At 48.8% G+C, this 13,288-nt stretch overlaps 2 protein-coding genes across 2 annotated transcripts in view; one reads left to right on the forward strand and one right to left on the reverse strand.

Moving 5' to 3' along the window:
* Positions 1–12,227, forward strand: part of rab3gap1 (RAB3 GTPase activating protein subunit 1) — a 61,259-nt gene extending 49,032 nt beyond the window's left edge. The window contains exons 19-24 of the mRNA XM_080514672.1: positions 1,314–1,541; positions 3,909–4,005; positions 6,108–6,211; positions 6,441–6,556; positions 9,268–9,370; positions 11,498–12,227. Of these exons, the coding sequence (XP_080370798.1) occupies positions 1,314–1,541; positions 3,909–4,005; positions 6,108–6,211; positions 6,441–6,556; positions 9,268–9,370; positions 11,498–11,731 (882 nt within the window). The 3' untranslated portion in view covers positions 11,732–12,227. The remainder of the gene's footprint in view (positions 1–1,313; positions 1,542–3,908; positions 4,006–6,107; positions 6,212–6,440; positions 6,557–9,267; positions 9,371–11,497) is intronic.
* A 552-nt stretch (positions 12,228–12,779) lies between these two features.
* The window catches only part of cubn (cubilin (intrinsic factor-cobalamin receptor)), a gene marked incomplete at both ends in the record, with an annotated part of 148,059 nt that continues 147,550 nt past the window's right edge, over positions 12,780–13,288 (reverse strand). The window contains one exon of the mRNA XM_080515224.1: positions 12,780–12,887. Coding sequence (XP_080371350.1) covers positions 12,780–12,887 — 108 coding nt within the window. The remainder of the gene's footprint in view (positions 12,888–13,288) is intronic.

Raw genomic sequence — 13,288 nt, forward strand, 5'->3', positions numbered from 1 at the left:
GATTCCTACCTTGTAGGAATTCAACGTGAGAATATCACCGTTCATGCCAAATGACAGAATTCCTGTTGTGTTTAGAGTCTGGGTGTCATGACATTGTCCTGACCGACCAGTCTCAAGCATGACGAAAATAGAATTCCTTAAACATCCTCTTACCAATAGGTGGCGCTATGCATATCAGCATATGGAAGTGTTCAGGGCAGCACTGTGACACGCAACTTTTCAGGCAGATTGGATCATGGAGAGCAGAGTTACACATCACTTCCTGTTTCATGGCCAACCATCAGAGTCATTGGAGCGCCATGGCCACGCCCTTGAAGATCGTAGTTGAATTGGGATATGTTTTCATCAGGAAGGCCTGCTGTATATACTGGCTGGACTTCAGGTCTGTAGGACTTACCTCCTTGGAGGATTGTGTTCCACGAGTTTCACGTACAATGCAAAATGGCAGACTTCCTGTTGGGTTAGAGTCTGGGTGTCGGTGACATTATTGTGCAGCTGGTCTACTAAATTTTTTGGACATAAGTGAAACATGTTGAACGTATTTCCTGTTTTAGATGTGACAAATGTAAAAACAGTGTAGGGGGTGCTGTGGAACAATTTGAGCTGAATTCTGTTCAGTTTGTCGTTCTTAACTGTATATTATAGATTCTGGTTTGAGGACAAGTTGAATGTTTTTACCTGGCTGACCTGTTTGGGCTGCGTCTGCAGTCTTTCTCAGAGCTTCATCAGGCGTGTGATGACGAGTTGCTCTGTATCAGGTGACGCCACGTCGGCTGACCGCTGGTCTATGGAGGGTATGGTAACTTCCTCTCTTGTATAGCGCCGTCCTGTATAGCCGCTCCAAAGCTTTACACAGGTCATCACATTCACACACCAATGGAGGCTGTGGCCATACCAGGCACTGCCACTCCAATGGACCAGTTTTGGCATTCAGTGCATTGCACAAAGACACTTGGACACGTGGAGATGGGAATGGAACCTGCCCAGTGGAAGTGAGGATCGTCACTCTCAACAAGCCGCAACATTTCAATATCTCTTCTGCAGTAAACCCTCCTGCTGTTCACATCTGCCGCTTTGCGCTCACTGGTTGTTTCGTGAACTGGTCAATTGAAATGTGGTGCTCCGCTGCCCCCTGGTGTTCAGCTGAGGTACAGACACTCCTCTCAGTACCAGGAGGCGGAGCTTCAGCAGCAGCTGGACGCTGCTGTTCTCAAGGCGAACTTTTTATAAGCTGTGTGACAGAATAAGACACAGCTTTACTTGGACGGCTGCAATTTCACATTTGTTTCATGTACGTTTGTGTTTTTTTACAGGCAGCCAATCCAGGGTGCGTTCTTGAGGACTTTGTACGGTGGTACTCACCTCGGGATTATGTGGAAGAGGAGGTCATCGATGAGAAGGGCAACTTGACAGTGCAAGGCGAGCTGAGTCCCAGGATGAGGATTCCAGGAAACATGTGGGAGGAAGCTTGGCAGACGGCTCGAGTGACTCCTGCTCGGCGCCAGAGGAGACTGTTTGACGACACCACAGAAGCAGAGAAGGTACATCCTGTCAACTCATCCAATTGGACGTATGTTGGTGGAAACAAAATGGGTGTTGCCTCTGGTTTTCTTGGCTCATTTCAATCTGAGCAACACTAAAACAGCCAAAATTCTCGAGCTGGACCCGATTATCCCAACATTGAATGTGTGAGGTGGTGTCCGAATATAATTATTTTTAGATGTGGATAACTGCAGCCTCCTCCACAGCGCAGCGCAGCTTAACTTTAATTTTTCACTTTACACCAGGGGAGTCAAACATCAGGCCCGTGGGCCAAAGCCAGCCCTGCAAACCTAAAGGTTACTTAATGTAACCCCGGTTCTCAGAGTAGCATTCGTTTCGATGTCTCACTATGGGACACGCCCCCTGCGTGTGTCTCAGAAGCATTTATCTCATTACGCCAATCCTGATTGGCTGGTTGATCGCGACGCCCACGTCAGGGTGGAGCCACCAACCCTTAAGTAGCTCGCGCTTACTACACAGCGTCACTCAAAATAAGCACCTCTTCTGGCATCGCCCAGCAAGAAGGGCGTCTGGTGAGACGTCTCTCTCATGCTACTCTGAGAACCGGGGTTTCGTTAAGTAACCTATAGGTCTCATTCATAGCATTGGTTTCGATGTCTCACTGTGGGATATGGAGTGCACTGAGAGTACATGGATGTCACTGACACGCCCGGCAGAGGCCAAAGCCAGCAGGAGCCCTGTCTTCAGAGGCAGTGGTTCAAATGGAGCCCAGAGAGCCCATCCAAGACCACTGCCAAGTCCCATGGGGGGGGCCAGCGGTCTGGAAGCAGGAAGCAGCCTGCAGGCCCCTTTCATAAAAACGGCAGACCAAAGGATGCTGGCTGGCTGTTTTTCCTTCAAATCCCACATGGCATGCTGCAGTAGCAGCCAGGTACACCTTCACTGTGGAGAAGGCTTTACACCAACAGTGCCCTGAAAGGAGACGTGTCCTCTCTGCTGACGCCACTCCTCAAACACCCTCCACTTACAGTCCTAAAGAGACTGAGTGGAGGACGCCTGTATTGTGTTAATCACACTTTAGGGAGCCCTGTAGTATTTAAGTTTCACCACTCATGGGCCAGGCCCATAGGGCCAGACGCTCCAGGTGTGGGTGTAATACTGCTGTGTAGAGGGAGTTGCCATGGCTTCCCCGACAGGAGCTGATATATCTCCGCCGTCCAGTGTTTAGCCGGCCAGTGCAGAGTTATCAGAATGAATGTGTGGCGATGCTCCCTGACTGTTCAGAGTCGGAGGTATCAGAGCCAACAGGGGAAACGTGTACAAGAGGACCGAGCGGCGCACTTTGATCGTGTATTGAGAAAAACAGCTGGCGCCCGTGTTCGCCCCGGTGTCCATGTCATTCCCGTCCGTGGTCTCACCGGTGACTGGTGTGTCACCAGAGGACAAGAATGGGTCCTGGCCGGATGAGCTAGCTTGGCGTGCTAGTCGCCGTCGGAGACTTTTCATGGTGAACCGGGCGCAGTGCACGCATGAGCCGGGAGTCTCGATAGCCTGCTGGGCGCGTTGCAGCCCGAGGCAGAACGAGCAGACCTGGTGTGAGTCGCGGCTCCATATCCTGTTTCCACATGTACCACAGGCCCCGGAGTCTCCGTCTCCTCTGGTGCGAGGAGCGTGGGCATCCATGATGGTGAGCTGTGGAGCTAAACCAGAGGTGCCGTGTATTAGCTGGTATGCTAATTGCTCAGGGCGGTGTTAGCTGGTGTGCTAAACCACGTAACCTTCCCATGGTGTGGTCTGGTGCGCAACTCTCCAAGCTATGGTGAAGGATGGAGGGTGGCGGTGTGGCAGCTAGCGCTCGGCGACCGAGCCGGGTTAGCTCCGGTCTGTGAACAGTTAAGCTCGCACTTGTAAATTGAGAGATGCTACGGCATGAAGCGAGAACAGGTGTTTGAGTGACGCTGCATGGTAAGCGCGAGCTACTTAAAGGTTGGTGGCTCCACCCTGACGTGGGCGTCACGATCACCAGCCAATCAGGATTGGCGTAATGAGATAAATGCTCGTGAGGCATACGCAGGGGGCGTGTCCCATCGTGAGACATCGAAACGAATGCTGTGAATGAGAACTCCAAGTTATATAGGCTTTATAGAAGGTTTATTTTACATTTCACTGTATTTTGAACCAGAACGCTTCATTGAAAATTGACTTCATGTTGAGGTTTTCATCATTTTTAGTCATAATTGTGTGATCTTGCAAAAATATAGACAATTTGGTTTTGTACACTGTGCTACAACAAAGCAAAACGGACGAACGGACGGGTTAGGGTTTGTCCAGTAAACAATGACTGGTATATGCACCATGTTGATGTATGTTGACTACCTGAAGCTGCATCCCGCCTCTCTTTGCAGGTTTTGCACTACTTGGCCATGTTGAAGCCTGCAGACGTGGCCCGCCACCTTCTGCCCTGCATGCTCCATGCTGCCATCCTCAAGTTGAAGGAGGAGGGTCAGTTATCGCTATTCATGATGTCAACTGTTCAAACCTTTGCTTTATTCATCACTGTCGTCATACAACTTGCATACGACTATTAGAATTATACAAAATGCGTTCATATTTCTGGAGCCACAAAAATTCACACACACTTTGACCAAAGACATGAAGGCTGGTGTCAGTATTGACATGACGTAGTTCATATGCTGGAAACATGTCTAGGGCCTCCAGTCGGCCCCCCACTGTGCAGACAGTAACATCTCCTGCCACAGTGAGGTGTGTGTGTGTGTGTGTGTGTGTGTGTGTGTGTGTGTAGTTGTGCTCAGTTTTCAGGGAATAGGATTGATGATGCAAACATCTTTCTTGACCTCATGGTTAGTGGTTGGATGAAGCCATTTATTATCAAACAACTGTTTGTAACTCATAATGACAGAAACGTGTCCAGAAACCCCCCCATCATCAGTTTCCATCCCCCAGGTCTTCATACGGTGTATTGCCTCCTTCAAAGCCAACATTTTGAGGTCATTTGTGGTAGTTTTGGATGAGGCTCATTATTTTCTCCGACAGTAAAACTCTTCTCCAGCTCATCTTGATTCTTGGTGTGTGTTGCCTGAGCTGTTGTTGTTCTTGTTGTTTTACAATGTTGTTGTAAAGTATATAAGTTCTTGCATTTACCGGTTTCAGAATTCGTCACTTTAAGAGAGACCGAGTGGCTAAAGAAGCAAGAAATTCCAAATGAGAGGTTTTTGTGGTTGGCATTGAGGTGCAACATGAACTCCAGTTAGTTTCCATTGAGGCTAACGAAGTATATCCAGGTACCGCGGTTCAAAACCTGTTTGAGGTCAGAACGGGAAAGTTCCTGTGTGAGAGCGTCCGTCTCTGTTTGTCCTGAGAGTTGTCCAAACTGTCCAGATGGAACCTGACCTCATCAGATCCAGTGACCTGGACAAAGCTTCATGGATAGATAAGAGTTTGTTGTCAGAGCACTGGTAATGCTGAACAGAAACATGACTACCGTATTTTCTGCCCTATAAGGCACACCAGGTTATAAGGCGCACCTACATTGATTGACATAATTTACAACTTCATTCATATATAAGGCACACCGCCCTATAAGGCGCATGGAATAGACCAGGGGTCAGCAACATTTATAGCTTAAAGCCATTAGGTTACATTTTCCACTGATTCTAACACCCAGAGAGGCGCACACACTTTATTTTGATAGTCCTACCTGCAGCCTATGCCAGGAGGACACTACACACTAAACCTTCTTCACTGCTGGTTGACAACTTACAACTACCGGTAATAATAATAATAATAATAAACTAAACTACATGAACTAAGCAACAAAAACACAACACAACACAACTATTACCGACACCACAAACCAAATAGAACCCCCAATAATTGCATTTAAAACACCACAAACAGCTGCAATGAATTATGGGAGTTTCTATCGGCTGCACTGAGGAGCTCAGGTTGAATTTGTCGCTGCAAGGCATGATGTCCCATCATGCCTTGCAGCGACAAATTCATGTTTTGTGTTGTTGGAGGTTATTGTGGGTTGTTGTTGGGCTTGGTGTTGTGTTGATTGTGTTTATGTGTTTTTGTTCCCCAGTTTAGGGAGTCATTATTTCATCTAGTTTATTTTGGTTTGTTAGAATGTTGGTGTGCAACCATGAGTGATGAAGGTGTTGTGTGGAGTGTCGTCCACTCTGAAGATCCGGTTGCGAAGTTAGAGATGTCAAAATAAAAGCTTCTGGTTGTTCAGCTGTCAAATAGCAGTCTTGAGTAGAACAATCGTCCATATATAAGGCGCACTGGGATATAAGGCGCGCTGGCAGCTTTTGAGAAAATTTGAGGTATTTAGGTGTGCTTATAGTGCGGAAAATACGGTAATGCTTATTAGAATACCTGGAAGTTCCAATAGTGTGACATCATTTTATCACTGCTCATGTATAGAATCTTCCAAGTACAGTATGTGTTGTTCACTGCAAAAGTCAAATTCTTGATGAATATCTCTATTCTACCTTTCACTGTTCAAACTGTCTCCTCCCAACCACTACAGTGATGTTGTGTCATGTGTGTGAAGTATCTAATGTTTGTTCGTCTAACAGAGTCGGCAGAAGACGTCCCGTCAGTCCAGAAGATGATCCACCAAACGACGTGTCAAGCCAGCAAGTTGTTACAGTCGCCCAGCCACGACTACAATAAGTTAGAGGTGAGGAGGGTTTGGCGGAGCTTCCTGTCCATCAGCCAGTGTCACTGCATTCCCTCGGGAGGCTTTTCTCAGCTGTGTTGCACCGCAACATGTTCACAGAATAACAATTATCTTCCCATTGTTGGGTTGCTGCTGCCACTTCTGCAGACCATGGACCAATAGAAATGAGTGTACTTGTTCACATCGTTGTGACACATGATGCATCATGTGGGACTTTGTTTGTGTGCAGGACTGCATCAACCAGTTAATGACCATGGAGACGATCATCACCAGAGCGCGATCGCTCAAAGCCAAGTTTGCCGTCGCTGAAGACGACAAGGCAGTGGACACCGAGGAAATGGACAAGTAAGTTTAGCATCTGAGCCACGCGCAGACACACACACACACACACACACACACGCACGTGTGTGTGTGTATGTATATGTATAGTGATGCTACAATAGTAACTTTACAGAGAAATGTTGTTGTTTGTAGTGAGTTAAGGCCGAGGTCACCATGACACCTGCAGTGAGTGTAACTCCTGAACTACAGCGAGTGTAACTCCTGAACTACAGCGAGTGTGACTCCTGAACTACAGCGAGTGTGACTCCTGAACTACAGCGAGTGTGACTCCTGAACTACAGCGAGTGTGACTCCTGAACTACAGCGAGTGTAACTCCTGAACTACAGCGAGTGTGACTCCTGAACTACAGCGAGTGCGACTCCTGAACTACAGCGAGTGCGACTCCTGAACTACAGCGAGTGCGACTCCTGAACTACAGTGAGTGTAACTCCTGAACTACAGCGAGTGTAACTCCTGAACTACAGCGAGTGCGACTCCTGAACTACAGCGAGTGTGACTCCTGAACTACAGCGAGTGTAACTCCTGAACTACAGCGAGTGTGACTCCTGAACTACAGCGAGTGCGACTCCTGAACTACAGCGAGTGCGACTCCTGAACTACAGCGAGTGCGACTCCTGAACTACAGCGAGTGCGACTCCTGAACTACAGCCAGTGCGACTCCTGAACTACAGCGAGTGCGACTCCTGAACTACAGCGAGTGTGACTCCTGAACTACAGCGAGTGTGACTCCTGAACTACAGCGAGTGTAACTCCTGAACTACAGCGAGTGTGACTCCTGAACTACAGCGAGTGCGACTCCTGAACTACAGCGAGTGCGACTCCTGAACTACAGCGAGTGTGACTCCTGAACTACAGCGAGTGTAACTCCTGAACTACAGCGAGTGCGACTCCTGAACTACAGCGAGTGCGACTCCTGAACTACAGCGAGTGTAACTCCTGAACTACAGCGAGTGTAACTCCTGAACTACAGCGAGTGCGACTCCTGAACTACAGCGAGTGTGACTCCTGAACTACAGCGAGTGTAACTCCTGAACTACAGCGAGTGCGACTCCTGAACTACAGCGAGTGCGACTCCTGAACTACAGCGAGTGTAACTCCTGAACTACAGCGAGTGCGACTCCTGAACTACAGCGAGTGCGACTCCTGAACTACAGCGAGTGCGACTCCTGAACTACAGCGAGTGCGACTCCTGAACTACAGCGAGTGCGACTCCTGAACTACAGCGAGTGCGACTCCTGAACTACAGCGAGTGCGACTCCTGAACTACAGCGAGTGCGACTCCTGAACTACAGCGAGTGCGACTCCTGAACTACAGCGAGTGTGACTCCTGAACTACAGCGAGTGTGACTCCTGAACTACAGCGAGTGTAACTCCTGAACTACAGCGAGTGTAACTCCTGAACTACAGCGAGTGCGACTCCTGAACTACAGCGAGTGTGACTCCTGAACTACAGCGAGTGTAACTCCTGAACTACAGCGAGTGCGACTCCTGAACTACAGCGAGTGCGACTCCTGAACTACAGCGAGTGTAACTCCTGAACTACAGCGAGTGCGACTCCTGAACTACAGCGAGTGCGACTCCTGAACTACAGCGAGTGCGACTCCTGAACTACAGCGAGTGCGACTCCTGAACTACAGCGAGTGTGACTCCTGAACTACAGCGAGTGTGACTCCTGAACTACAGCGAGTGCGACTCCTGAACTACAGCGAGTGCGACTCCTGAACTACAGCGAGTGCGACTCCTGAACTACAGCGAGTGCGACTCCTGAACTACAGCGAGTGTGACTCCTGAACTACAGCGAGTGTAACTCCTGAACTACAGCGAGTGTGACTCCTGAACTACAGCGAGTGCGACTCCTGAACTACAGCGAGTGCGACTCCTGAACTACAGCGAGTGTGACTCCTGAACTACAGCGAGTGCGACTCCTGAACTACAGCGAGTGCAACTCCTGAACTACAGCGAGTGTGACTCCTGAACTCCAGCGAGTGCGACTCCTGAACTCCAGCGAGTGTGACTCCTGAACTACAGCGAGTGCGACTCCTGAACTACAGCGAGTGCGACTCCTGAACTACAGCGAGTGTGACTCCTGAACTCCAGCGAGTGCGACTCCTGAACTACAGCGAGTGCGACTCCTGAACTACAGCGAGTGCGACTCCTGAACTCCAGCGAGTGTGACTCCTGAACTACAGCGAGTGTGACTCCTGAACTTCAGCGAGTGTGACTCCTGAACTACAGCGAGTGTGACTCCTGAACTACAGCGAGTGTGACTCCTGAACTACAGCGAGTGCGACTCCTGAACTACAGCGAGTGCGACTCCTGAACTACAGCGAGTGCGACTCCTGAACTACAGCGAGTGCGACTCCTGAACTACAGCGAGTGCGACTCCTGAACTACAGCGAGTGCGACTCCTGAACTACAGCGAGTGCGACTCCTGAACTACAGCGAGTGTAACTCCTGGCCAGGAGCGATTAGGACTATAATGACGCTTGCTGGAGACTTTGTGGAAGAAATAATAATTAATAATAATAAATAATAACCACGCTCACCACCTTCATATCTTCTGTGCACAATCCCCATCTAAAAGCTGCTTTTTTAACAAAATGTTAAAACATTGCAGTACTTTGTGTCGTGTGAAAGATATTTGTTGAGGAGGTGGGATGAGTTGTGACGTTGGAGGTTTTCTCTGAAGGAGCTGCTCCGTGCTCGTGTGCAGGTTTGTGCGCTCGCTGCTGGAAGAACCAGAAGTGGTGGTGAACGGCGGCGGGAAAGGAGCTGCTGGCAGCATCATCCACAGACTCTTCATCAACGCTCAGAGAGTAAGCAGCGTCTTTCAGGATACCTCAGCATAGAGCGTACACTTCTCATATCCATGTTTTACTGCATGGGCTTCCTGTGAAAACACTGGCCAACACTCCCAAGACCAGAACGCAAACTACACTAGCGAGGAACAGATACTCCACATGACATCACTGACATGGACAATTACCACTGTTAGAATTGTTAGAAAAGACATGTTGACGAGAAAATGTTTATTCACTGATTTTTAAACCATGAAAACACCAACATTGTTCTTCTGAGCTACATTTCAACCAATGTTTACTAGTGTGTGTGGGGGACAGCCTGAGACTGGCCCTGAGACAGGAGACGGGCGGGTCCAGTCTCAGGAGGTCAGAGGTCATCCTGGACAGGGAAGAGGATTGTGAGCCGACCAGTTGATTTTCTCACCTTCCATCACATTACATAGCGGATTGTTTCCTGTTGGTCTGTTGGTCCCAGCAGTGCCCTGCTGCTCCAGCCCTCCTTGTTAGACTAGCTGCTAGCTGTCAGGTCAGTCGTCGACTTGATCTGTGCTTCTTTCTCTTGTTTCTCTCTGCTGCGTGAAGCTGTCTGAATCCAGCAGGGACGAGGTAAAACTACCACCTCTAGATCCCATTTCCACCGTACAAACAGAGCAGGAAGGACTGGTATCGTCCTTTAAGGTTCAGGTTTCCACCGTACAAACAGAGCAGGAAGGACTGGTATCGTCCTTTAAGGTTCAGGTTTCCACCGTACAAACAGAACAGGAAGGACTGGTATCGTCCTTTAAGGTTCAGGTTTCCACCGTACAAACAGAACAGGAAGGACTGGTATCGTCCTTTAAGGTTCAGGTTTCCACCGTACAAACAGAACAGGAAGGACTGGTATCGTCCTTTAAGGTTCAGGTTTCCACCGTACAAACAGAACAGGAAGGACTGGTATCGTCCTTTAAGGTTCAGGGTGTAGATTTAAAGGTGGAGGCTCTTCGTGGCTCTTCTGTTGGGGACTCGGGATCAGAGAACGGTCTGATGTTGAGGAGCTGATTGGTCAGTGATTTAAGACAATATTTTAATATGTCGGCTCTATGAATCCTCTGTTGTGAACATATTCAGCTTTGTACTGGTTTAGTTTGGGTTTTTTTCTGCTAAGAGCAGAGGAGGGAGACCAGGAGTCTGGAGAGAAGCTACAAGTGTCCCAGAGCACCGTGTGCCCACGTGGTCTGAGTCGCTGGTTGCATCGCCACCCGGAGCACCAGTGTGATGTAAGGCCACCATCGGACTCGGACTGCGTCCACACACGATGCGCCGGAACACGGAGCTGCTCCGAGCCCCGAGGTCTTACCTTACCGCTCCATACCGCTCCGTTCCTTCACTGAACTTTTTGTTTGGTGGAAACGAGTGTCACTCAGTGAAACAGACACCAAGTGACTGAAGTGTTCTTACCTCTTTCGTTAGAAAACATCCCGTCTCTGTCAGAAGAAAACCTGAATTGTAGCAAAAGAGCAACTCTGCTGCATCACTTCAATTCTCTGTTTCTTAACTTCCATAATGCAGAAATGCTCCACATCCCCAAAGTAGAATTCTGGGACATTATCAGACTTCAGCACAAATCTAGTCCCTAATGTTTTAACTCCAGTGTTTCCTTGTTTCCATGTCCTTCCCCTGATGGCCACACTGTGAAAGCAGGGTCTTTTTGGTGATATGGAGGTTTGTCTCATAGTTTTAGACTTTTAGACTGTCCCTGTGTATCACTAGACCTGCACCGCTGTCCTGAGTGCGCACGCACACACACACACACACACACACACACACACACACACACACACACACACACACACACACACACACACACACACACACTCTTTGTACATAGCCGTACATTCAAACAGAAGGAACGTCAAACAACCGGCACAGACGCTCTGAGACACTAACTGCATATTGCTGTTACATGTGTATATATATATATATTTATATTTGTATATATGTAGCGTCCTGTGTGAGCGTCCCTCCACCTCGTTGCTGTTCTCCTCCCAGCCGTCCCCTGACCTCGTCTCGCACTGGACAGCGTGAAGGGACATGTTGTCTCTTGTTGGTGTGTGAAGACGCAGGCCCTGTAGGGTTGTTGACGTGGTGTGTGGCGTCCTGCAGGCGGCCCTCCTGGCTCCGGCTGATGAAGACCTGGACCTGGAGAAGAAGCCAGCTGGAGGGAGAGCCAAAGTGCCGGACTTCCCGCCCCCTGCTGGCCGGGAGGTGTTGCTGCGCTGCGTCGTCCCTCGCCCCGCCCCCTACTCCAAGGCTCTGCCTCAGCGTCTCTTCTGTGTCCTCATGAAGGACGAATTCAGACTGGCCGGGGCTTTTTCTTCTGACATTTCCTTCTTCTGAAGCCAAGTGAAGAACCGTCTTCTGCACGGCAGGAACAGTGTGGAACTACTTTGTCCAGGAGACGTTCTCTGCAGCGAAGCAGGAAACATGGAAGATCGGCTCTCTGCTTTTCAGATATTACCAGACCTGCTTTAACTCACAACACATATCATATGAAACAAAGGAGGGAGTCCACACTGCATGTAGTGAGGGAAAGCTTCCAGCAGTGGTTGTACAACATGGAGTGCAGTACTTTGTGCTGCGAAACAGGGAGAGCTTGGTGAGGCTGTGGACTGATCACTGGGTTTCTCACACTGGATACAAAGTTCAGTAAAATGGTAAAACAACTCCTCCTGCAGGTTTTCCTTGTCACTTTCTTTCAGTCAGATGGTAGGACTCCAGTGAAACCCCCCCTCCCCCCCCCCCACAGCAGTGTGTTTATTGGCAATGCATTATAATTGTAAATCAAATATTCTCTGTCATTCCAGAAACTACCATTACAATAAAGTTTAGCATAAAATCTATTGTACATGGTGGTATTGTTTGATTTTCTTTTTTTTCTCAAAGAGGAGTAGGCAGAGCGGCGGGGAGGAAAAAGGGGTGTGTGAGTGTGTGTGTGTGTGTGTGTGTGTGGTGTGTGTGTGTGTGTGTGTGTGTGTGTGTGTGTGTGTGTGTGTGTGTGTGTGTGTGTGTGTGTGTGTGTGTGTGTGTGTGTGTGTGTGTGTGTGTGTGTGTGTGTGTGTGTGTGTGTGTGTGTGTGTGTGTGTGTGCGCGATTTCATGCTGAATTGTTTAGATTGTTAATCAAAGGAAGGAAAAGCGTAGTTGTTGAAGAAAAACCCAAGATGAAGTTGCACACACCTGAAAGAGAATCAATACTTGTGTTTCTGTCTTTGTTTATTCGTTGTTTTGTTTCGGAGGTCAGTCAGTCAGTTTTTCAAAAATAAAATAAATTAAAGGCGGACTCCAGCATGTGCACTCTTAAATCAAACATTTATTACAGCATTACATTTCATTGTATTACATGAAACATGCAGTGTGTGTGTGTGTGTGTGAGAGTGAGTGAGAGGTCAGCTGCTCCAGGTCAGTCTGAATCCCGAGGGGACAGTGGAGAAGCGTCCTTGGAAAACCACGTGGACTTGATGGGACGAAGCGGTGAAGGGAGCGACGTCGGTCTCCTGAAAGAAGAACATGTGTTTTTGGAGACACAGTGAAAGTGAAACATGCCGTTTGAAAAGAAAGCCTGCGCAGTAACAGATGACATTGTTTCGTTGTGTGGACATGCACATCGTTGAAAACCCGTGTGTGAGACGAGGACGGAGAGACAACATCAGTCACAGGAGGCTGAATAGATTCTAAAGATTTCTAAAGCCTGGTGAACTGAAGGCTGTCGTCTGAGCAAAGAACGACAAGAGGAGGGGCTGGGGGGGCGATGAGGGGACAGCGAGGACATACTGAGGGGACAGCGAGGACATACTGGGGGGACAGCAGAGGGATTCTGTGGACGGAACCATCAGAATCACAACAGGATTTCAGCTGCAGGTCAGAACCGCAGAGCAACACAGACAAACCAAACTGA

Source organism: Blennius ocellaris (genome assembly GCF_963422515.1).
Source record: "Blennius ocellaris genome assembly, chromosome: 19".
In the NCBI taxonomy this organism is placed as follows: domain Eukaryota; kingdom Metazoa; phylum Chordata; class Actinopteri; order Blenniiformes; family Blenniidae; genus Blennius; species Blennius ocellaris.